At 45.9% G+C, this 24,043-nt stretch overlaps 2 protein-coding genes and 2 non-coding genes across 4 annotated transcripts; all 4 read left to right on the forward strand.

Moving 5' to 3' along the window:
- Positions 1 to 8,025: 8,025 nt before the first annotated feature.
- On the forward strand, positions 8,026 to 13,014 carry RPL21 (ribosomal protein L21). The gene is made up of 6 exons (XM_042792776.1): positions 8,026 to 8,148; positions 9,181 to 9,259; positions 9,879 to 9,940; positions 11,112 to 11,224; positions 11,856 to 12,006; positions 12,878 to 13,014. The coding sequence occupies exons 2-6, from the start codon at positions 9,193 to 9,195 to the stop codon at positions 12,965 to 12,967; spliced, it is 483 nt and encodes a 160-aa protein (XP_042648710.1). The 5' UTR covers positions 8,026 to 8,148; positions 9,181 to 9,192; the 3' UTR covers positions 12,968 to 13,014.
- On the forward strand, positions 10,748 to 10,822 carry LOC116961161. Its single transcript, XR_004406845.1, has one exon. It is a non-coding gene; the product is annotated as a small nucleolar RNA SNORD102 (small nucleolar RNA).
- Positions 11,286 to 11,416, forward strand: LOC116961154. Its single transcript, XR_004406838.1, has one exon. It is a non-coding gene; the product is annotated as a small nucleolar RNA SNORA27 (small nucleolar RNA).
- A 6,407-nt stretch (positions 13,015 to 19,421) lies between the features above and the next one.
- RASL11A (RAS like family 11 member A) lies at positions 19,422 to 20,553 on the forward strand. The gene is made up of 4 exons (XM_042792581.1): positions 19,422 to 19,593; positions 19,674 to 19,730; positions 19,827 to 19,906; positions 20,087 to 20,553. The coding sequence occupies exons 1-4, from the start codon at positions 19,473 to 19,475 to the stop codon at positions 20,537 to 20,539; spliced, it is 711 nt and encodes a 236-aa protein (XP_042648515.1). The 5' UTR covers positions 19,422 to 19,472; the 3' UTR covers positions 20,540 to 20,553.
- The last annotated feature ends 3,490 nt before the right edge of the window (positions 20,554 to 24,043 follow it).

Raw genomic sequence — 24,043 nt, forward strand, 5'->3', positions numbered from 1 at the left:
ATTTTATCACAAGCCTTGTGATATTTGATAGTTCCCTTGCAACCACAGTTCCTGGGTTCAGGTGATTAGGATTACTTGAGAAATTCACCTTTTGCTTATTATAACAAGTTTATGGCTCAGTAAGCTAGAAGACAGAAAAATGTGATGGCAGAACTGAGAATGTTCAAAACAGGGTGAAAATAAAAGCACGTGTATTTTTTAAAAATACAACTATTTTAAAATATCTGTACCTTGCGATGTTATGGGGTCTGTCTCAGGTTCATCATTTAAGATACTGGTATGTGTAAGACTGCAGAAGCTACAGACCATTTCCCATTTTGGAAAGGAGGCTGGCCTGCAAAAAGCAAATCACTCAGTGAAGGCTGACATTTTCTGACCACAAATTCAAACTCTGCTAAAGCACCTAGGAAAGAATATATAATTGGAATTATAATCACAAGGGAAGTGCTTCAATGCAGAGAACAGTGTGCTTTTTACTCCTGTAATTTCTGTATTTGATTCTGCCTTCCTTTTCTTTCAAGAAGTGACTATGAAGCCAGGATAGGATTTTCTTTTAGCATCCAGAAGATATGTAAAACTAGAGTAAGACAATAATGTTTACTGAAAGATTGTTACAATCTGCTCAGTACTTGAGTTTGCAATAACTCTGGTTACTTCATACATTATTAAAAAGAACATTTTATAGCACTATTAAAATCATAAACATTCTACTTTGTCTTTATGTATTCATACAGGAAAACAAATTTAATTTGGCATAGTTTGAAGATATGCTTACTGGAATTCAACTAACACTAAGCAGAAAACATTCTTATATTTGAAATAAAACTAGCAGTATTTTATATAGCCCTTTTCTTCCAGCAAGGTTCTTTACCATTTCATAAGCAATTAAAACCAATTATGTTAATGGCTCTGATTAGAACAATTAATGAGAAGTGCAAATGGCTACCTCAGATGCCAGTATGCTAATACAATGCCATAGAGTATAGAATAGAGAATGATTCCACCCACATTTTTACTTTATGCTGTTGCATCCATCAGGCATGCTGCCTTTTTAATTGATAGCACCTGGTGTTGAGAAGTTGGAATCCCAGACTTGAAACAGTCTCTGGTACCTATGGAGGCCTTTAGTCCCATCCCTTGCTCAACACAGATCCAGCTAGATCAGGTTGCTCAGGGCCATGCTGAGTTCTAAATAGCTCCGAGGATGTAAACGCCACCATCTCTGAGCAACCTGGTTGAGTTTTTGACCACCTTTACATTAAAAATGTTTTCATTATCTTGAGGCAGAAATTTCCTGCGTTCTAACTTCTGTCCACTGCCTCTTCTGTCCACTCCTTCTACAGTGCACCCTTGAGAGGTGTCTGCCTCTACTTTCTCTGCACCCTCCCATGAGACAGTGGAAGAGAGATACAAGATTTCCTTCTCCTCTGCCGGTTAGGCAAGCCCAGCTCTTTCACCTTCTTCTCATACATCTCTGTGCTTTAGCTCTGGTGACCATCTTCGTGGCCCTCCACTGGGCTTGCCCCAGTCTGTCCATAATTTTCATGTCTGGGGGAGCTCAGAACAGGATGCGTACTCCAGACATGGTCTCGCAAGTGCCAAATGCAGAGGAAGAATCAAGAATCCCTTGCCCTGCTGGCTAACCTCTTGCTAATACAGTCCTGGATGTAGTTGACTTGGCAGCAAGGGCATATTTCTGTCATCCACCAGGACCCTCATTTTCAGCAAATCACCTTTCCCCACAGCCAGCCCTCAGCCTGTCCTGTTGCATGGAGTTATTCCAACCCAAATGCAGGACTTTATATTTGCCTGTCCTGAACTTCAAGGTTCCTGTCAGCCCATTTCTCCAGCCTGCCTCAATCCCTCTCAATAGCCGCCCTGCCCTCCAGTCATTTGACCGCTCCCAACAATTAGGTATCATCTGCAAACTCACCTGAGAATTAATACCAAAAAAATTGTTTTGTAATATAGTTTCAGTGAGATTTCATCAGTTCAAACTCAGTGTGCCATTACAATAAACTGTTCTTATATAAGATACTTTACATCAGGTATTACATTTCAGCAGCAAAGCTCATGTTCAGACCTACTTAAAGCTAAATCTCATTGCCCTCCAAATTTAAGTCTGTTTTGAAAAAACAATTGGCATAGCTTGAGGTTCTGTTAAAATTATACTTTATAGTGAATAGAATAGTCACATGCTAGAAATCAGATAAGGAAAAGGTCAACTAAGTCTGATCCTCACCAGTCTGCAATTTTTCCTAGAGTGTATTTGTTTCGGCCAATCTATTTTAAAGTGTTTAAAGGCCAATTATGTCTTGTTTATTCCTTACAGACAAAAATTCTTTGAAGACACTGGAAGTTTTGCCTGAGCAAAATCATCAGTATATAAGAACTGACTTTGTGCCACTGAAATCACTGAGATGCCTGCCGTTGCGTAAATGTTAGATTAAAAAATTGTCTCCTAGTTCACAGGTAGCTGGTTAAAGGCAAGCATTGAAACATTTACAGCTAGCAAAAAAAAAAAAAAAATTCAACCCCAGCTTTATGTTTCATGAATTGTGATCATCTTCAGTAATAACAGGAAGTATCTTGGAAATAATCAGTGCACAGTAAATGAGCTAACTGGGACTGTTGTGTACAAATCTGATAACTGATACTCAAGAGATGTGTGGGATGGGAACGAATTCACCGAACCTGCTATGTGTCTGGAGGCTCCAAGAGCCTGGATTATTTAGCTTAGTAAAATGAAGGTGTAAAAAGGATATTAGTCTGTGTAAATAATTACAGAAAAAGAAAAAGGGCAAGCATTGTTTTTTTTCAGTCAGACATAAACAAATGAAAATAGCAGTATGTTCCTAATCATTAAGCCAGTTACTTCTTAAACTGTAGTTAATAGCTCCAAAGGGGGCTAGCAATGAGCTTAAGGGGGATTGTGAAAGATCAGATTTTTTAAAATATATTTTAATGTTAATTCTATACTTCTATTCAATACATTATAAAAAGAAAATCCCCACAAAAATCCCCACATTATGCAGATTTACTGCTAGTAGCAGCTCAGTTCCTCCATGACAAAGGAGCAAAAAGTATCTGTAATTACCAGCAGTGTCAGCCAACAAGTGGCTAATCATCTTTAGTCAAAACAATTAAATATACAGCGAAGCAGATGCTGACAATATGAGGAGTTGCTTATTCCTGGCTAAGTGGGTTGGACTCCAGGGAGGTTACACAGGGACAGGTGACCTCAAAAAGTAGTAACACTTACAAGAAGTTTGAGAAAACACTGCATTATTGAAACCAGTTTCCAGAGAAGCCACTCGGTTAGTAAGGGAGGAAAGGGTCGTTAATTGCTTTTGAAATGAAGTTTGATAAATCTGCATTTGAGAAATGGATTATATTATTTGGTACCTGTGAGCAGCTGGTCACAGTTACAAAACAGCTTCCTTGGGAGTTCCTGATGATTTCTGTATAGTCAGTAATGCAGTATGTGCTGACGTACATATACAAGCAGAATACCATGTTATTGAAATAAGCATCTGAATGACAGAACTGGTCCAGTATTTTGTATTTTATGCCACAGTCGAGATAATGATGAAAAAAAGACCATTTGTTTGGCTTCAGTATCAATCTTCCTGCATCTAGTAACATTTTGAATTAGCAATTAATGTATAAGTAACATTAGTATAACAAAAACTTTCACCCATGTGTGACAGGCTGGACCCCATCGCAATTCTTGGTCTATACAGTTTCTGCCTTTTTGTTTCTCTCGAAGGCACACCGTCATTATTTTCCATTCCTCTCTCCATGGAACTCCTCACTGGCATCGGCATCAGTCACCTGTGCTGGCACTTCTGTGATCCCACAGTGAGCCCATTCAAGGAGTTTGTCTGCACAGTCATTTTTGGGAGGTAATTCGTTGCTTAGACACAAATCTTATTGATCTTAACTCACATGAAACTAGGCTCAGGCTTATATTTACAGAATGGATTTTGTGGATGAGGAGGTGAACTGACTACCAGAAATAAAAAGGTTGCTAGAGCTAGAATCATTGGGGAGCTAAAGAGACCACGAAAGGGGACAGAAGCGTGACTCTGAGATGCCACATAACACGATCCTTTCGGAAAGCATGAACAATGGAACAACAGGGTCAACTTAAGAGGTGACAAAGATGACTCTGGTCAGTAACTTTTTGATCAAAAGCACAGGGTAGATGCTGAACTTCTGTGGATGGGAGCCTGCCACGGGGTAACCAAATAACTTCAGTGTCTTGATTTTCAATGTAGACCCTTGGTTTTGCAGCATTATCACATGAGGAATGGCAGATTTCAATCCTCTTTATTTAACACCTATTCTCAGTTATTTCTGCTAAAATTTTGCTCCAGTCATAATCAGCTGTCTTTTTTTTTTTTTTTTTTTTTTCCCCTGTAATGAATGCATTATGTGAGACACAGGAGATCTACACCCTACTGAAGGGGAATATTTTTCATTTTTCACCTCAAAGCCCTTTGCAAACTCTCATTAATTTAAATTCCCTCCACACCCCTGCTGAATAACCTAACACAAATGGAATGTCACACTTGAGATCTCTGTGTATATCACTTGGTCCTCTGAGCATAGGAGCAAGCCAGATCCCACTGAGCATTAAAATTTCAGTGAAGGATTCCTGACAACCCCATGTGCAGAATCGTCATAGCACATTTATTCTTTAGAGAGAGCTGTCATCCAGACAGATGCTGCAGAGAAATGTCAGAAACAAAATAGGGCTCTCCCAGAGAAGATACCAGAACCCTGACTATGGGAGCTTGGGGACTGGAAATAGAGTTTTTTAGCATGGTACTTTCCACTCTGAAAAACAAAGTGATGTTTATCTAGTCCCTACTCCTCTGACTTCTAATGAGCCCTCCCTTTCAACCTCCTTTCCCCAGCAGCTTTTGAATTGTCTCCCACTGAAGCTGCTTTCCCTTTCTTGATCTACCTCCAAGCCAAGAGTAGGAGGGAAACACAGTCTGCCATGACGGAGTAAGATTTCCAAAATACATTAATGGGTGGAACAGCAGCCTGGGACCTTCATGGGGTTTTAGATCTTCATGTTAAGCTAGGTGTTGCCACTTGTGTTCACCTATCTTGAGGATGTGTTTCTGAAGCAGAACCAGATGCGGTGTTTGCTCTACAGACTAGGAGAAATTGGAATCTGGATCCTACAACTGCAGTTTGATCAAGGAAGAGCAGTTTAGGCTGGGTTTCTGAGGGGATGAGGCAGGGCAGTAAGGGGAGCACCTGCAGTCTGGAATGTAGAGCTGCAGGTCTCCCCCACATCTGCTTGGCTGCTAGCTCATTTCCAGACCAGAACTCACCGCACAACTTGTGCACATTAAGCTGCTGGAGACAACCATTATTAAGAAATCCTTTGGAACGCAACATACAAAGGCTTTGCAGTCTGTAAGTGCTCAGTTGGCCACAGTTTTGGGAAACTGTATCAAATGTTGGTAGATAGGATGGGCTGATGGAATTCTGGATCACACCTAGACAGCATGCCCAGTGAATGATTCAGTGGAGACAAACTGTGAAACATGATTCTTTTGCCCTTGCTAACCTCATGAAGTTAACAAAGCCAAGTTCAAGGTCCTGCACATGGGTCAGGGCAATCTCAAGCAGAAAAGCAGGCTGGGCAATGAGCAGAGTGAGGGCAGCCCTGCGGAGGACTTGGGGGTATTGATGGATGGAAAACTGACTATGAGCCAGCAACGTGCACTCACAGCCCAGAAAGCCAACCGTATCCTGGCCTGCATCAAGAGAAGTGTGGCCAGCCGCTCAATGCAGGTGATTCTCCTCCTCTACTCCACTCTCGTGAGACCCCACCTGCAGTACCGTGTCCACCTCTGAGGCCTCCAGTATAAGAGGTGTTGGAGCAGCTCCAGAGGAGGCCACAAAAATGATCAGGGGCTGGAGCACCTCCCTTATGAGGACAGGCTGAGAGTTGGGGTTCAGCCTGGAGAAGGATCTAGGGAGACCTTATAGCAGCCTTCCAGTACCTAAAGGGGGCTACAGGAAAGATGGGGAGGGACTCTTTGTCAGGGGTGTAGTGACACGACAAGGGGTAGTGGCTTTAAACTGGAAGAAGGAAGATTTAGATTAGATATTGGGAAGAAATTCCTGTGAGGGTGGTGAGGCACTGGCCCAGGGTGCCCAGAGCAGCTGTGGCTGCCCCCTCCCTGGAAGGGTTCAAGGCCAGGTTGGACGGGGCTGGAAGCACCCTGGGCTGGGGGAAGGGGGCCCTGCCCGTGGCAGGGGGGTGTGGAACTAGATGATATTGAAGGTCCTTTCCAACCCAAACTATTCTATGACTATGATTCTTTGAAATGTTGAGCTAAAGAAGGATCCTAGGAATGTGCTAATCAAGGTAAATTATGTGAACAAAAACATTAATGAAATTTTGAATAAAACTCATGCAATTTATTCAATTTAAAAATGTAACAAATCCTGAATGCCTTATTTGGCCCCAAATAGAGCAGAGTTCAATTAAGTTCACAGTTACTGTTCCCTTATGAATTACACTTACATGCTCTGTAAGTGGACCTGAGTTTCAACATGTGGAGTTTCTTCCCCATTCCTTCCTGTTTGATGTGATTTGCCCTCTATGTAAATCATTGGTAAGAGTAAGGCATTCAGCTCACTGAAAATGTCTATCTTCTTTTTTTCAATAATGTCTTTTAGGATTTGGCTTCTTGTCTTTACTTTGCTTGATATCCTCCCTATCTCTATCTGTTGCCAATATACTTCCCCTATCCTCATGCTTGGAAAAGTTTCATGGTATCTAGGCTGAATGCATATTAAAGGATACAGATTTTCTCTGCACAGGTATCAGGTGCTGTGATTTTTCATGGTGCAGAGCTGGAATACAGACAAGTTTTTCTAAATATAATGCTTTACTCCAAGAGATTTTGTGTGGAGACAAGGCCTCTGTCTGTCACAACATGCCCTGCCAGCTAGCTTTGCGGGCAGAACCTGATAGTGTAGTTAATCCTCCATATCCATTCTTGTGATCCATAAATATTAAAATAGCTTTAAAATGATGATAGAAACGGCTTAAGTTTTGCAAGACAACTTTAGAATAACTGTGAAGTTAGTCAGAGGATCAAATATGTTTTTATATGCCGTTTTAAGTAATCATCCCTCCCCTAAATTAAAGTGCTTCTTTCATTCAAAACAAAAATTCCTGCAGTAGGGCAACTTCTTGCTGGGACAAGTTTTGAGCTGTCCCTGCGTGTTTAGCCAAGGGGAAGGAGGCCCTCTTTTGACTCACTCCCGCCCGCAATCAGCTTCCCATGATGATTCCTGTCTGCTCCAATATTGACGATGCACAAACACAATGAGTCATGCTGTCAGCTCTGGAAGCTGGTCACCAGTCCGCTTCATTTTCAGGCGCCACACAGCTGATGCAACCTGTTCCCGGGTAGAGGCTCTTTGTTCAGAATCCGTACTTTATTTTTGTGGAAACATCTGCCACACAACTCGGGAGATTATGGCGTTATAATAAGAAGAAGCCTTATGACAATAACAAGAAACCCCAAACCTAAGCAGTCTCTTCGCTTCTGCTGTTGGTTTGCTTCTCCCACTGAGCTTTACTGCCCAAGACAACTCGGATCTCCAGTCAGGCAGCTGTGACTCACACACAGTAGCGGAAGGCTCACTTTACTGCAAATTTAAATTTCGGTGTACTTCTTTAATGTCGTAAACCAGCTTCTTGGCTGCTTAGATTTTACATTACCAACCATAATTCCTTACGGACGGCGGGCCAGCCCCTCCACCACAGAACTCACTCCTCAGGATCCCTGGCAGACAGCTGGCTCGTTTTCCCGCTTCCCCCCCAGTGTCAAACTTCTCCTAGCCCCGTCTCACGGCACAGCCATGAATAAAACGGCACTTGTCCCTCCTTTAGCGGCGGGGTCAAACTTCTGCCGGGGTAGTTCCTTGGCCGTTTATCAGGATCCAAGGGCTTTCCTTCAGATTTACCTCAGGCAGGCGGGCGCCTCCCCGGGACTTTCTGTCAGGCGCGGCGCGGGCAGCCTCGCCAAGGCCCCGCTGTTAAGCCCCGCCGCGGCACCGCCTCTCTCTTTTCGTCCCGGGCCGCCATTTTGTAGGGGCGCACGGGTAGGTGTGCCGAGCACCGGTCGTCGGCCTCGGGTGCCTCCCCGGCTCCGGGGGGGGGAGGCGGGCGGGTGAGCCGGTCGGGCTGGCGGCGGGGTCGGGTGGCCGCCGGCTCCGGCTGGGATGGGGGGGCTGAGGGAGCGAGGAGGCCGCGGGGGCCTGCAGGCCGCGAGGCTGCTGAGGGAAGGAGTGAAGGGAGGATGAAGGGAGGGGGCCGCCGAGCCCCGCGGCGCATGTAGGTGCGAAGGAGTGGGGCTCGGCCGCGGCGGCGGCACTCGGCGGCGGGCCGGGACAGCCCTGCGGCCGCCGGTGGAACGTTGTGGGCCGGGGAGCGGCCGGGGCAGCTCCTCGGGGTGGGGACAGGCGGGTGCGGCGGGGCTCGGGCTTCCCTAACGTGCCTGGTGGCGGGCGGCTTTGTCGGCCTGCCGAGCGTCTGTACTTCTTGTCAGGTGTAATAGTGGCCGAGAAATCTGGTAGTGGAGATCTTGCTTTTTGGGTGCCTTGGGGAAAGGGTGAGGGAACCAGGCACACTGAGCCTGGAGCAGAGGTGGTTTTGGGGGGCAGATACCAGCGTCGTGATGAATAGTACGGATCCCTGTGCTTGGCAGGGGCACGGGATAACTGGCTTAAGTGAAAAAGATGCTGAGTCTGGATATAAGAGAAGGGTCTTCATCACGAGGACAGAGAGGCCTCCAAACAGGATGCGCAGTAGTCTCTGTCCTCGAAGGGTTTCAAGACCTGGCAGGCCAAAGCCTTAACCAACCTGGTCTGATCTCGCAGCAGACCTTGCTTTAACAGGAGGTTGAGCTAGGTAACTTACTAGCATCCCTTCTATCCTGACTTAACCCTGTGGTCCTATACTGTTCTCTATGAATAAAGTTAACAACGTTGCTTGAATTGATGCAGCAACTTGGAGTTGCTGTAATTCTGGATAGGCTTAAAGAGTTGATTTTTATGAAATGTCTGAGAATGCCATCGGTCAGATTTTTAGTGAATGAACTAGGAGTTCTGAATAACTCGCATTCGTTTTTACAGTAATCAGCCAAAATGACGAACACAAAGGGAAAGAGGAGGGGAACACGTTATATGTTCTCAAGGCCGTTTCGGAAGCATGGTGAGTATACCTTGTAAGAACACTGACCTGTTAGATGTCAGCAGTCTCTATGTAGCATTTGTAAAACAATGGCTTGTGTCAAAGGATTTCTGACAGCTTGGGCTGAAAACACTAGAATGATATGCAAGTAAACTCAGCTCTTGCACCTTATTCATTGGTATTCTGATTGCTTGGCAGTAGTAACAATGCTAATTATCTTCGTGCTTGAAAATTAATTTGAAGGTGAAGAAAATATTTCAACAGTTACACTTATTTAAAATATACCATTTTTTACCTCTTGGCAATGGGCAGTGCTAACAGCTATGTTCACTATGTAGTAGTAAATAGTTCAATGCTTTTTCAGCTTCTGCATTAGGAAGAAGATGAAAGCTGTAATTTTTCCTGAGTTAGTTGGATTTTTTTTTTTTTAAATTGGGAGAATGTGAACAGGTAATTACTGCTTTTTTTAAAAAAAGATGGTTTGATTGCTTCGTTTTAGGTTTTTGAAATTGAATTTAAATTTGAGGTATTTAAGAAAACTTTATCAAATGTGTGATCTGTGTCCTCCACCCTATTTTGTCTGTATGTGTGTGTGAAATCAGTGGGTTTCATAAGTATCCAAATTTGTATCTCTTAACAGGAGTTGTCCCTCTGGCTACCTATATGCGCATCTACAAGAAGGGCGATATAGTTGATATCAAGGTACAATGCTACATAATTAAAAGTGTCATTAAAAGCAGTGTAATCCTTTTCAGTCCCCAGTTTCTTAAGGTGGTTTTTTTTTTTTTTTGTTATTTGGGTTGTGTGTGTCAACACAAATACCTGCTGCTCACTTCTGTAGCAATACTGGAATGACAGCTCCACTCAACCAATAGTAATGTCACGTGCTGTTTTATGGGGGGTTTTGTATATTTATAAAAAAGTAGTACATTTGGCTGTGCTTTGTTACTGCGTGTTCAGCTGAAAAAAGTGAGTGAAAGATGCCATGTTTAATACTCAGGTTGCTGTATGGCACCTGCTAGCACTACTTTCATAAGAACTCCAGCTGTCATTTTAGTAGATGTTCTGTTTTGCCTGACTTGCACCTGGTACTCAGAAGAACCATAGTTTAGGGTGTTGTAGCTGATAGCTATGTCTCTCTATCCTTGTAGGACTATACTTAAAATAAGTATGTACAGGGATGGTGATTGCAAAGCCACATTAAAACTAGAAATCAGTAAATAAATGTTAAGGACACATTATATATATTATTACGGGGAAAAAAGTGAAGCAGCGTTTCCCATCACTTGGTATTTTCTAGAACTTGTCCTTTAAAATCAACTTTCAAAATTAAGCTGTAGTGACTCTGAAAGCCTTTCACCAAGGATTCCTACTTCATTGAATCCTTTAGTTTCATTTGAAATGCAGTTTTTGTAACAATCACAGGGAAGGTGGTGTGGAATTTGCTTGTTTGTTGTTTGACTCTTGGAGGATTGCACTGTTCAGAATTAACGCTTCTTGACACACTGGAGCTTGATGATGATTGTCTCCTGTGATTGCTTGCTGAAAGCAAAGTGATCAGTTATTTCACCGACACTGAAAGCAACCAGAATTGTCATAGCAAAGTTTGGTAGTCTTCAGATACAAAATGCATTGTTATAAATTCTAATGTATGAATAAAATAGGAGTATTTTTAAATCATTCTCAAGTAATTTGAAATGTGTACTTTAAATAAATTCTGAAAGAAACGTCCTTGATCTTTTTTGTTTTTGTTTGGTTTTTTTTTGTTTTGTTTTTTTTTTTTTGCTTTTTTTTTTTGTTTTTGTTTTGTTTTTGGTTTTTTTTTTCCTTCAAGTTAAGGTTTACACTTTATTCTTGTTTTACCTCTTAACAGGGTATGGGTACTGTTCAAAAAGGTATGCCCCACAAGTGTTACCATGGCAAGACTGGAAGGGTGTATAATGTTACTCAGCATGCTGTGGGCATTATTGTTAACAAGCAGGTTAAGTAAGTAATAAAATTCTGTGTATTGAAACACTTCGTATTTGGGAAAGTTGATCTGTAGTTGCACCCACCTTTCACTTTGCCAGTTAGACAGTTATTGTCTTGATTGGCCATTCAAGGTGGGTAAAGTATATCCTTTTTATAACCCAGGCAAATGACGCTCATTTGACTTGGATCCTGTCAGAGGAAACAGTTTTTATTTTTCTGAGCAGCACTTAAAGTGACATTATCAGCCAACTTTCACATTGGTACCGAAGCCCTTTTTAAATATTAATCTGTAGCTGTATTCAGCTGGATTTTCTACAGTTTAGTCAGAAAATGACAAGTTCGTTTTTTTCCAGGAACTCTCCTGGAGTACAGTGGTAATACAATTCTTTTTTTGTATGCTACAAGGTTAAAATTACATCTTCTCCACAATCTTAGTCTGACATTGTCTGCACATTATTATATATTAATAAGCTTTCAGTTATGTAAGTTATATCTGATTTGCATCTGTAGCAGTGTATTGTGAGTGATTAAAGGAAAATTATCTGTAATTGAGCTTATGGAGTTACTCATGTAAGGGCCGTAAAATGAGCTTTGAAGTAGCCTTTTTTTCAAGTGCAGTAGAATAAAAACTGATTTCCTTTCTTAGGGGCAAGATTCTTGCCAAGAGAATTAATGTGCGTATTGAGCACATTAAACATTCCAAGAGCAGAGACAGCTTTCTGCAGCGTGTGAAGGAGAATGAAAAGAAGAAAAAGGAAGCAAAAGAAAAAGGCATTTGGGTTCAACTGAAACGTCAGGTAATCTTGCTTATCATAGTTGGCGCATTGTTGGTTCAGTTTACCAAAAATAGACAGCTAGAACCAAGTTGAGTAAAATGTTGTTTTCTTCCAAAACAACAGTGTTATGCTGTAAAAATTGAGTTCTTTCTATATGTCTTTGACAAATAAAACCAAACAAGCCCACCACACTTGAATAAAGCTGCTTATACAGCATTCTGAAAAATCCAGGTCTTGGGCAGATCGTGTTGGAGGTGTCAGTTGCTACCACCCTTACTTGGGTTCATAATCCTTTTGCAGGATGTTACTTTTTTGTTTGGTTTTGTTTTGTTTTTTCTTAGAGTGGCAGCATCAGTGTGCCTGCACCTGAGCTGTCTGGTATGTTTGGTGCCTGACAGAACTGCACTGTTCCTGGATGGAAATTGTAGCCTCAGCTGCGAGCAAAGGGATGGATGCTTCCTGTTCTGTTGCTGATCTGCAGCAGAAGCTCTGGCCAGTTTCTAGGATTGGTGTTGTCTTTGGTTTAGTTGAATTTAGCTACATCAGTTTCTGTTGTAACTCTTTAAGAAAAGAATAAAGAACTAGACTTTAGAGAGAAGGTCATGGCTGCTGCTTCTGGAACTGCAGGTACATCGCTTCATGTTAATTTGGATTAGCAAGTTGCAGAAGGCAAAGCGTGGGTTTCTTCATTCAGCAAGGAGAGTCAAGCACACTTTCTAGCACATCATTTTCTTACTGCTATTCTTTGAATCAAATTTTAAAGAGACTAGGAATGGTAAAATTGCTGCGATGTTTCTATAATTGTTAAATGGTTGTAAAAATTAATTTTCTGTAACGTTGTCTTTGAGTTTTAGCTCCATGAGTTTTTTCTTTTTTTCTTTTCTGTTTACAGCCTGCTCCACCAAGAGAAGCACACTTTGTGAGAACAAATGGCAAGGATCCAGAGCTGCTGGAGCCAATTCCTTATGAATTTATGGCATAATGCACATTTAAAAAAATAAACTAAAGATCTGGTTTTGGACAAGTGTATGTGATTGTGGCTGATTCCTTTATTTTTTTGGAACAGATGCTTTAGAAGCTTTTCTTTTATTGAAGCTTGTTTATTTAACTTGCCTTGCATGGTGCTTGGTCACGTAAATCATCTGCAGCTTTTTCTGATCAGTTTAGTCATTTATATAGACCATAAATTCTGGGAACACTGAAATTTGCTAATGCTTGGTGATGATCATGAGGTAATATGAGAGGACATGGAATATTTCACCCGCAAACTAAGAGCATATACTAAGAATTGTACAGTGTTAGTTGAAGGTTGGGGTTTTTTGTGGGAAAAGAGGTAATGGGCTTCAGATTTCATTGCTACAAGCTTTTGGCTAAGGGCCTCGGATTAGTACCAAAGAATTGTGGAAACCATTTTTGAGAGCAACCTCCTGAGAAATGGCTGTGGGTGGGTTTTGGTGTTTCACCACTGTAACCTGTAAAAGAAGGATTTTTAGAACATCCCCAGGCCAATAAACATTCTTATGAAATAGTAGTAGTTTCAAAACAAGGCTTTAATTCCAAAACTGCTAGCCTTTGTAGTTTGATTTTTATCATTTAAATTGGCTGGCATAGCTGAACACTTGCATTTTGTATGTTTGTTGCATGTCTGTTGAATCTAAACATCTACCTGGATGCATCCTAATGCATTCCTCTCATCCCATTGATCTGTTGATACTTCACAAAACCCCAGTGCTGCCTGCCTGGGGTTTCTTAAATGGAGGAACATCTTCAGTCAACTATTTACTAGCCGATGCTATTTTTGTGAGCTTTGTTTGAAACTGTGAAGCTGGCCATGGCGTGTACCACCATCTCCTGAAGCAGGATTGATGAATCTTAACTTTCACTGTTGGAGCTTATGCCCTTAACTTTTATGGTAAGTGGGGTTTTATTGGAGCAGCTAGATCTGTATACTAAGCCTTAGACCTTTAGTAGCTGTGTTGGCTTGTGGATTTCCACAGCAATTTAAAACAGATATTTGACTCACGAGATAAGCATCATTTTCCATTAGGCTTTGCATCCGAAGGAATTAAGTGGGAGGCTTTACTGGGTATGATCTTTGATGGTATTTTAAATTTTCTTCTCATCTATGTTTGTGTAAGTTATTTTGGTTCTGTGTTTGGTTTGTACTTATCTGTCAAGATTGCAGTGGATTAGCTGTAGTATCATGATGAAATGGTTAATGGTAACTCTAAGTGCTGGGTAGTTCTAAACATCTGAATTTATTTTCAACAATGTGGAATAATAAGACTAGACAGCATACAGGCATCTCATTTAAGAACCGTGCTTCCAGAGACACTGTGCGTTGCAACAGTTTTCCATTTATTTAATGTCTGTTTTTTAAGGTCACTATGTGGACAGTAGTTGCTCATAAGTGCATATTTGGAAGCTGTGTGTGGGCTGGGAGAAGGAGGGAATGCTTTCCTTGGTTAGGATTCCCAGAAATGACCGAAAATGAAACTGGGTATGTACAGGAAGAGAATAGCCTTTTTAGGTTTTTTTTTGTTTGTTTGTTTGTTTCTGTTTTGTTTTTCTTTTTTTTAATATTTGAAAACAGGACAAATTAACTAAGGTTTAACCTGTCTTGGGTTTATAGACACTACATATTAGTTGCTCTCAGTGGTTTTCCTGGTTATCTCAGGTTTGCAGAAGCACAGCCCAGACATTTATAGATCTTGGTATCTGCTTGTTGGAAGTTTGCTTCCCGTGTGTTTAGCCGCCCTGTTTTTGCACAGTCCTGACAAAAGAGGGAGATCTGTGAATTGAGAAAAGTTGTTAAACCCGTCAGTACATCTTCAGTCATGAAACTAGTGTCTAAATTGAAATGCATCCTTGGTAGCAAGAGAATAGCTTTAGGTGTATGCAGAACTTGAAGAAGTGTGAGGGAAGGGGGATGTTTTTAGCAGTTCAGCCTCGCTACCCCTCTGGGTGGAGAAAGCATGTTTCCTGACGATGCTTGGAGTTGCAAGTTCCTCTTCCCTTTGACTCGCCCTGGAAGAGGTTTTACACACTAGACCCACAAGCTGTAAGCAGTTCTCTGCGGTCCCGTCCCGCGGCTGTGCCTCGCAAGCAAAACCTTGCAGCGAGCGTGCCGGCTGCAGGCTCGGTGGTGACAGCTGAATTTTGTTCCGTGATACTTTGAATGGTGGAGAACTGTTGTGAGACCTGCCAAAGCTGTAAGTTTCCCATATAAATGGACACCCTTTGAGCTAGCAGAATTTAGTTTAAAAGCCAGTTTCGTAGAAATTCAGTATTATATGTTACTTGTCTTCCAGTCCCCTTCTAGCACAGAGACTTCCTTATCCCAGAGCTGGTGGACAGGCTGTCCTTGTACAGCATGCGGAGAGTGAAGTGTTTATGGATTAGCACAAGCCGTTACACTTCAGTGTAGTGCTTTGTCTCTGGTCCACGGGGTCTAATCAGGAGGTGGAGGCTGAGCTGTCTCCTCCTTTCCAGGTTTTACTGCCTCGAACAGTTGCAGCTGGTTCCCTGCCAAATTCTGTTGTCTTTTGGAGAAGAAGCGAGGAAGCCTCCTGAGCTGCCAGTTTTGTCTTTTTTAGTATATTGGTGACACCGAGGCCTGAGGTTTCGTGAGGGCTGTGTAGGTGCTAATGCTGCGTGTGGCCGGGGAAGGTCAGTGGAAGGGCAGGAAGGGCTGGGGATGCGGAGCTGTGCCGGGGCAAAAGGGCTGCAGGCTGAGGACCTCAGGCAGGGAGCAGGTGAAGTGTGCGTGCTCGGGGGGAGCGAGGGATGTGCAGGTACCTCCAGCCCCATTCCTGGGGGAGCGGGGGGGCGGGTAGGCAGCTGCCGTGAGGATGTACGAACAGTCCGTGCTTTTGTAATCTTCCCAGTGTATGTGTCAGATGGGGGAAACAGTCTGGATGTTCACTCCCTTGTCCTTCTCAGTGCAATCCTGCACTTGGCGTGTTCGTGGCCCTCGTGGTCAAGTGGCTGGCTGGCATCCCAGACACAGATGCTGCGCTGGCGTGTCCTGGCTGGTCCAGAGGATGCCAAGAGCTGTGAGTACACCTGAATGTGATCCTCCCTATCCCAGCACTGACAGGCTCCCTCTGTCCTTGGAAGGTGCAGAGAATTCTGTAATTCAGGGGAAAAGACATGGTTAAGCTGGGCTGATCATTGCCTGGGTAGCATCTCTTACAGTGCAGGGGGAACCCTATGGCTGCAAACAGTCACCTTGCATGGGAAGAAGGTGCCAGCAACCCCTGTGATTCTGAGGGTGGTGGTAAGGAAGACAGATGATGAGTGTTTCATGTCCACGCATCCACCTTAGTGCATGTACTACCAAGGTCTGTATAGGAATCAAGTTGTAGCTGTGGGGATTTACAGAGTCGCAACCATCCTGGCTGAAGCGTTGGGTAGGGATGTGGCTCCCCTCAGCAGCATCCATGCAGCTCAAGAACTGAGAAAATACAAACCCCTGGTTGAAGTTGTTGATTTCACTGTTTGGAGGAAGAGGCTTTGGGCCCTGAGTCACCTTTTTGTCCATGCTCACTCCAAACTGACCAGCGGGAATTGAGGAGTGTAACAATTGCAGTCTTGAACATGGGCTTATGCTCCTGGAAGCTCATAGTAGAGTGGTGAAGCCTCCAGCTCACAGCAAAGGTTGTCACCAGTGCTCTTCCACGTAGAAAAGCTTTGTGCCTGCCGCTCCTTATCTCACACAGTCCTGCCAATCTTAAGGCCAGAACTTCTAGCTGACTCCACGACTCAGCAAACACTCACAGGAAAACATTGTGCGTTTTGGTTCTTAGAGAATAAAGGAGCTCCAGAGGCTCTCGAGATGTCCTCCCTGTTGCAGCCACAGGAATAAGCTGCCTGTTCCTTCCCCCAGAAGTACCTGCTGTTGCATGTTACCAGAGCTTGGAACAGGGAGGTGGGTCAGGCAGCACGGTGATGTCCCTGGGACTCCGTGGGAGTGGGCCTGAGAGCTGTTGCAGTGGAAGAGGGGACAGTGATAGACCGTAGGGATGGTGGCATGGGCCATCTGCATTGGATGGGTGAAAGTTCCAAGTAGGACTTCCAGCTGAGAAAGGACAGGCTCCTTGGAATAGCTTTGAGACCAGTCCATCTCAGGGATTGCTTAGTTGGAGAATGGGGGACAGCTAATCTGAGCCCCCACATGTGAGGAATCTGAGCCCCAACCAACGTACTGAACTGCTCCCGTTGTACCAGAGTAGGTGTTGATGGAGAGACAGCTCATCGCTCCCTGGAAATTAATTTTTTCATGGGGTTTCCTGACTGGGTTTGTGCGTTGTCATCTCTCTGCTTGACCATCACCGGTTGCCCTTTGGGGGTGTTGGTTCTCCATTTGCCCTTTTTGGGGGTGTTGGTTCTCCATTTGCCCTTTTTGGGGGTGTTGGTTCTCCATTTGCCCTTTTTGGGGGTGTTGGTTCTCCATTTGCCCTTTGGGGGTGTTGGTTCTCCATTTGCCCTTGGGGGGTGTTGGTTCTCCATTTGCCCTTGGGGGATGCTCTCAGCTGCAGATGAGGCAGCATGAGCTCTACAGTTGCCCAGAAATGGGGGGCTCGTCAAGTTTTGGGAACAGTGGTTGTTTAATACTACTGCTTTCATAGCTCAGCACCTGGAATGGACTGATTTCAGTAGCGTTCTTCCAAGGGCATGCTGAATGTACTCTGATAGCTCTTTTGTGAAGAAATGTATAAAAATAGCCTGTGTTGGCACTGTAAGCCAAGGCTAAAGACGAGTGGTCCCATGACAATGGGAGCAGATGACAATAGCATGAACCTCTGGAAACCAAAAGCTTTTAGTGATACAAGAGAAATCTTGTTTACAAAAAGAAAAGGGCTCACTGGCATGAGGGAAAGTGAAGTAGAAATTTTACAGGCAATCAGTTTTTGAGGTTAAAAGTGGCCTTGATGTTACTGTGGGGGTTCTTAGGCACTAGAGTAACACAAATAATCAAGAGCACTTCTTCCACTGTGCTTTTCTGCAGGCACTACATTAACTGATGTTAATTAGTGTGGTCTTAACTACCGCGAAGTGTGTGTAACCCTTGAGCAGGGAGCAGTGGAATTGTTACCGGGTAGAACATTTCTGGGGCACGGGGGGGACAATCTTTAAAAAGGGCAGAAGATTGTTCTGGAGGCACGGATGGGCCTCTGACCACTGCGGGGTGCGGAGCCTGTGCTGTGCCTCCGCTCCCCGCGCAAACTCTGCGCCCATGGGGAGTGGGGAGCGGATTCTCCCCATCCTTGTCCCCACGGCGCCAGGGGTTCACTTTCCTCCGGAACACCTTGGCTCCGGTAGAGCAGAGCTGGCAGCGTTATTCTGCCGCCCTTGTTCTGGGTGTTCATGGCACTGGAGGGACCGGGGCTGCGGGTGTGCAGAGAAGTGCAAGAGCAGGTCAGGAACCTCAGTTCTCACGTGGATGTGGGGGGAAAAAAAAGTAAGAGAGGGGGACAGGAGGAAAGTGAGGAGGAAAACCAGGACTTGCCATTGCGTGCGGCATCTGAGAGCTGCACTGAAGGGGAAGGGGACAGTCCAGCCGAGCTGCCCTTGGGCATCAGCCCCGAGCCGGGGCCCAGCAGCCCGGCGATGGCTCCGTCCCCCCGAGGTGCTGGGCTGCAACGCCACAGACCCATCCCGCTCCTTGCCAGCACCAGCCTGCTGGCCTGCTCCGGGCCCTTTCCTGCTGGTTTATGTTATCTCCCTGATAAAAATAAAGCTGCTCCTGAATGGATTATTTATCTTGTAAACACAGGCTTGTGGAGCAGCGTGCTGCAGAAGTGGTTTTGCAGGGGCCGGGGCGGCCGTTTGCAGAGCCTGAAGCGTCCACGGAGCTGTTTGCAGGTTTGAGGCTCGTTTAACAGCAGCCTGTGGTGGAGCACCTTTCTTCTCTGAAACTCCTTCACTTTAAACACCCAAAGGGCCTAATCCGGACCTCAAGGCCCCATGGACCACTTTGGTTTCTGGGCTGTCTGTTGCTTAATCCACAAACTGGGATTTCAACACACTCTGCGGAGGGATGCGTCCAGGTGTGGGAAACAAAACAGTCTGATGCAAAAGAGTAAATAATTTCCTTTCACGACTCGAGTACCCGCGCGGTAAAGCCAGGAGCCTGCTGCAGTGGGGCGGGTGTGGAGGTGCGCCCTCCCAGATGCAGTGGGGCTGGGATCACCCTCGGGGGGGGCACCCCACGGCCTGCGAAGGGGGAAGGTTGTTGGGGGGGGGGGAATACGACTGAGGGGGGAGAGAGGCGGGTGGTCGGCGGCGTGGGGTCCTCTGGGCGGTACATTCGGGGGAGGCGGCGGTACAGCCCCCCCCCCCCCCCCCCCCCGCCGTGGGGCGGTACAGCCCGCGGGGCGCTGCCGGCGAAGCCTTTAAAACCGGCGGCCGCCCGCCCGCGCCGGGCGCTGCCGAGCGAAGCCGAGCGGAGCCGAGCGGAGCCGAGCCCGCCGGCCGCCCCTCCCATGCGCCTGCCGAGCATGTCCCAGCCGTTCCTGCTGGCGCCCATCGCCGAGTGCGCCCCGGGGCCGCCCGGCTCCCAGCTCCGCCTGGCAGTGCTGGGCGCCCGCGGCGTCGGTAAGAGCGGTAAGTTTGGGGGGGGGTCTGTGTGTGTGTGTGTCTATCTGTCCGTCCGTCCCGCCTAACGCGGCCGCTCTGTGTTGCAGCGATGATCGTGCGGTTCTTGACGAAGCGGTTCATCGGGGACTACGAGCCCAACACAGGTGAGGCGGTCGGGCACACCCCCCCTCTTCCCCACCCCACCCCCACCCCCCCCCCCCCCGGCCGCGGGATGTCCCTGACCTCCCTCTGCTCCCCAGGCAACCTCTACTCCAGGCTGGTCCGTCTGGAGGGGGACCACGTTGCCGTGCAGATCCAGGACACCCCGGGGTGCATCCAGGTACGGATAGATCGGTTCTTCTCTGCCACCTAAAGGCTCAGCTTTTGAGCCCCGGCCAGGCTTAGTCTCCTAAAACAGAGCTCGGGCTTCCCTTTGGCCCTGTTTAACGGTCCTGTCTGTGATACAGGCTGGATGCTTTAACAACCCGATGCCAAATTCGCGCTCTCTGTCGTACCGCAGGTGCAGGAAGACTGCGTGCAGGTGCTGGACTCCCTGTCCAGGTGTGTGAAGTGGGCAGAGGGCTTCCTCGTGGTCTACTCCATCACAGACTACGGCAGCTACCAGTCAGTCCGACCTCTCTACCAGCACATACGCAAGGTCCACCCAGATGCCCGGACTCCCATCATTATCGTGGGGAACAAAGCAGACCTCCTCCACGCCAGGCAAGTACAGGCGAAAGAGGGACTACAGCTGGCAAATGAACTGGGCAGCCTGTTCTTGGAGATCTCCACGAGCGACGACTCCCAGGGCGTCTGTGATGTTTTCCAGTATCTTTGCAAGGAGGTCAGCAAACTACAGCACGCCAGCAGCACGGACAGGAGGCGGTCGTCCATCATCCCTCGGCCCAAATCTCCCAACATGCAAGATCTAAAGAGACGTTTCAAACAGGCTTTATCTTCCAAAGTCAAATAAAGCCCCTGACGAGATCTTGTGTGACTCAACAGACTTTATTTTTGTAAACTAGTTAATAAAAATCTTTATTTTTGTACTAATGCCAGCAGTATGGAAGTAAGTATGTCGAAGCTTGCAATTTCCTTGCCATTCTCTCTTGTTTGACTGGTTGGGTTATTTTTTACAAAAAAAAAAAAAAAAAAAAATGCTGCATAGCAACTAAGTAGAGGTAGTCGGAGAAAGAGATTTTTGCCAGCAGGTTTTGATTCTGTTTCTGGTTTGGGCTGGGATTTGCTGTTTTACAAATTACTTCTTTGAGGGCCTCAGTTTCCTGTTTGTAAAATGGGAGTGATGATGATGTAACACTTACCTGCCTTTATGAAATGCTTAGAAAGCCTTTGAAGGAAAGCTTTATATGGATTAAAAAAAAAAAAATCTTTATTAAACATGAACATATAAAACTGTCTGTAAGCATTCTGATTATAACAGGATCTCTCTTCTCCCTCAACAACTGCTGTTCTGCTTGCACCTGTAATCACCTGAATGATGATAAGCTGTTGGGAATGAGTTCCAATTTCTGATGTGCTTGAGAGATCTATCCCACAGAATTAATCTTTTGAGCCCCAAGCATTTAACAGGAGAGTTGAGTTTCTCGTACAGATTACCATGGGACAAAGTGCTGAGCAATCCGCAGCAGAGGAGTGTGTGGGATGGCTGTTGCTTTCTCTGGAGATGTGTGATAGGAAGGACTGATGCGTAGGTTCCCTTAACAGAAAATAGCTATATTTAAAAGGAATTGCATCTGTATCTTCCCCAGGCCAATTTTGTAGCCATTGGAAACAGGTCAGACTTTTTACTCTTATTTCACATTAGCTCTAAACCATACTAGAATGGTTTTTATTAACTGTTTGCTGAATGTCTGAGCATGGAACGTGGGTTTTGCACTTCAAATATGCCTCTGAAGTATGTGCATGGTATCGGTAAGAAATAAATCTCTGCTCCAAGCTGAGTAGAAAGTATGGAAATGGAGTAATATACAGGGGGGAAACTGGCTGTCCCCATTCAAGCACAACTCCACCAAGTTTTTTGTTTTAGTTGTGGGTTTTTTTTTTTTTTTTTAATCTCATAAATTAAGCCCAAAGACCATTTTCTTGTTTCCTTTTGTTAGGAAAGGCAGGTAGCTGCTGAATAAGTCCCTGCGCTGCAGGGATGCTGCTGTGCCTTGCAGTTAGCGGGCAGTCTCTGCTGTTTCTGGCCCCTGGGACTTGAAGCTTTCGGGGACACCTCCCCCCTTGATCTGCAGATGAAATTCTTCCTGATGGCGGTAATCGCGGGGAGGGTGACTGAGCGAGTCCGGGGTGATGCTCTGTGAGGAAGCACCAGAGGCCCGTGTTAGCGCTGGGGAGGGGCGCGGGGTGCCAGCAGCCCTCTTCCCCATCCAGGGCCACGTGCACCACACCAGTCCAGGCACGTTCCCTGCGTGTCTCCTCCCTGAAGGCCCTGTGCTGCCCAACCAGAGGGAACGGGAGAACTGAAGGGGGGCAGCTCCAGACCTGCGGCAACAGACCGAAACCGGGGCCGCAAACTGAATCCAAAACCCTTGAGTTAATTCATGGAAGTGCAAAAGCATGGTGCCAGCCCGGACAAATCAAAGTACGGTTTAAACCACGTTTTAAATATTTTTTTTGCTGTGGGAGTTGCTCTGCCAGGCCCAGGACTCTGAGGGGAGCGGGAGGATGGTGTTGGTGAGAACGAGCACATCCCCAGCAGACTCAAACTCACCACACGGGCCACGTGTTCACGGGAAAATTTGAAGGGGAGTTGAGAAATCACAAGTGGGATATTTATGCGGCATTTCACTGTCCTGAAATCAGGGATAACAAATTGTTTCCAAGAGAAATTACTACGGTGATATGGTTTTGGTTGGTTTTTAAACCGTAGTTTTTGTCTTTGGAAATGATGATTCTTGATTTCCTACTCGTGTATCCAGTGCAGAGTTTCACCAATCAAGTTGCTAATGGTATCCAGCTCATACATGAGCAGAAAATGTGCTAAAAAGTCAGGTAACGTGTACTGACTGGACCTGTCTCCATCTCACCATGGTCCTCAAAGGCCGGGTGAAAAAGAGTGTTGGGCACCGACCTCCCGTCACCCCAGGTGAAGCAGGAGCTCAGGGCCCTGCTGTGGTCCGGGGGGAGATTTTGGGCAGGAGCCAGTGGGCACATGATGGGGAGGGATAGGCAGGAGCAGGAGGGTACGTACAGCCATTTGCCCCATCTCTGCTATGGGGAGAACATAAAGAGATGCCCCCCTTGCTACGTAGGCACTTTCAGGTGGAGGCACAAACCCTCCCGTCCCCTCCCCGCGCTTCCCATGCTGTTGGGCTGGTTCGGCCGTGTGTCGGGAGCAGGATGAGGCCCCTCAGGGATGTCATGGGGAACCTCCCTGGCTAAAGCATGCCCATGACAGGGAGGGAGGGCTGCTCTGACCTGCCTCCAGTCTAAGGCAGCAGCTGAACTGGGGCATTGTGGATAATGCTTTTGGGTACAGGTACCTAAATTAGGCATTTAAGCTGTTTGTCAGCATTTGCCCCGGCTGGCACAGATTTACCTTCACCCAGAAGTTTTTGGCCCATGCAACCCTGAGCTGGCTCCGAGTTCATTTTGCCCTGGTATTTTCTTCAGTCCTGGGAGAGTGGACAGAGTGGCAGACCGGGGCAGGGAAGGAAAAACATCTCTTAAGTGCTAGCAGAGTAGCTCCAAAACCTTGTTTCTCTTGGGCCATGGCAACTCATGCTCTCCCTTCCTACCAAATACTTGCCATCACCAGTCTCTAAGCCCTTCCCTCAGAGGCCAGGATGGCTTCAGGAGAGTAAGTGTGGCACGGCCTGGCCTTTCTCCTTGATCACAGGAAAATATGCATCTGCCTCCTTCCTCCCACCACCTCCGCTATAAAACAGAATCACAGCAATTTCCCCTGACAAGACAGATGAGTGGGTTTTCAGAAGGAGGGACGTGTGTGGCATCACGCACTATTATGGCTGCTACTACATCAGCATCTCCCCGCTGTTGGGCTATTTTGTCTAGTTATCTCCCAGCACTGAAATCATGCAGTAATGCTTTAAGATTTCATGAATTTTTAAATAGCTGCTGCCATCAATCTGTTCCATTGTGCTTCAGTTCAGGAGCCGCAGATCCCTAAACAGAGATAGGGATGTTTTCTTCAAAAGGCTTTACGGATGTCCCCTCGTTTTCTGCCCTGCTCGAGCAGCCTGGACCCAGGCTGCTTCCTCACTGCCTCTTGGCAGGGACTTGCCTATCAGCACACACAATGGTCAGTGCCACAGGTCCATGCTGTATTTCGGGTGTTTGTTTGGATGAAGAACCATGGACAAGACAGTCCGTGGACAAGAAGGACTGTGTTCCCACCATGGGCAAGAGCTGGATTCCAGCTTCAGACAGGGACCAAAAGTGGTTGAGGCTTGGATGGACAGATGACTAGAAACAAGTCTGCATCCCATGCCTG

This window comes from Tyto alba, unplaced genomic scaffold, assembly GCF_018691265.1.
Source record: "Tyto alba isolate M040663 unplaced genomic scaffold, T.alba_DEE_v4.0 Super-Scaffold_2, whole genome shotgun sequence".
In the NCBI taxonomy this organism is placed as follows: domain Eukaryota; kingdom Metazoa; phylum Chordata; class Aves; order Strigiformes; family Tytonidae; genus Tyto; species Tyto alba.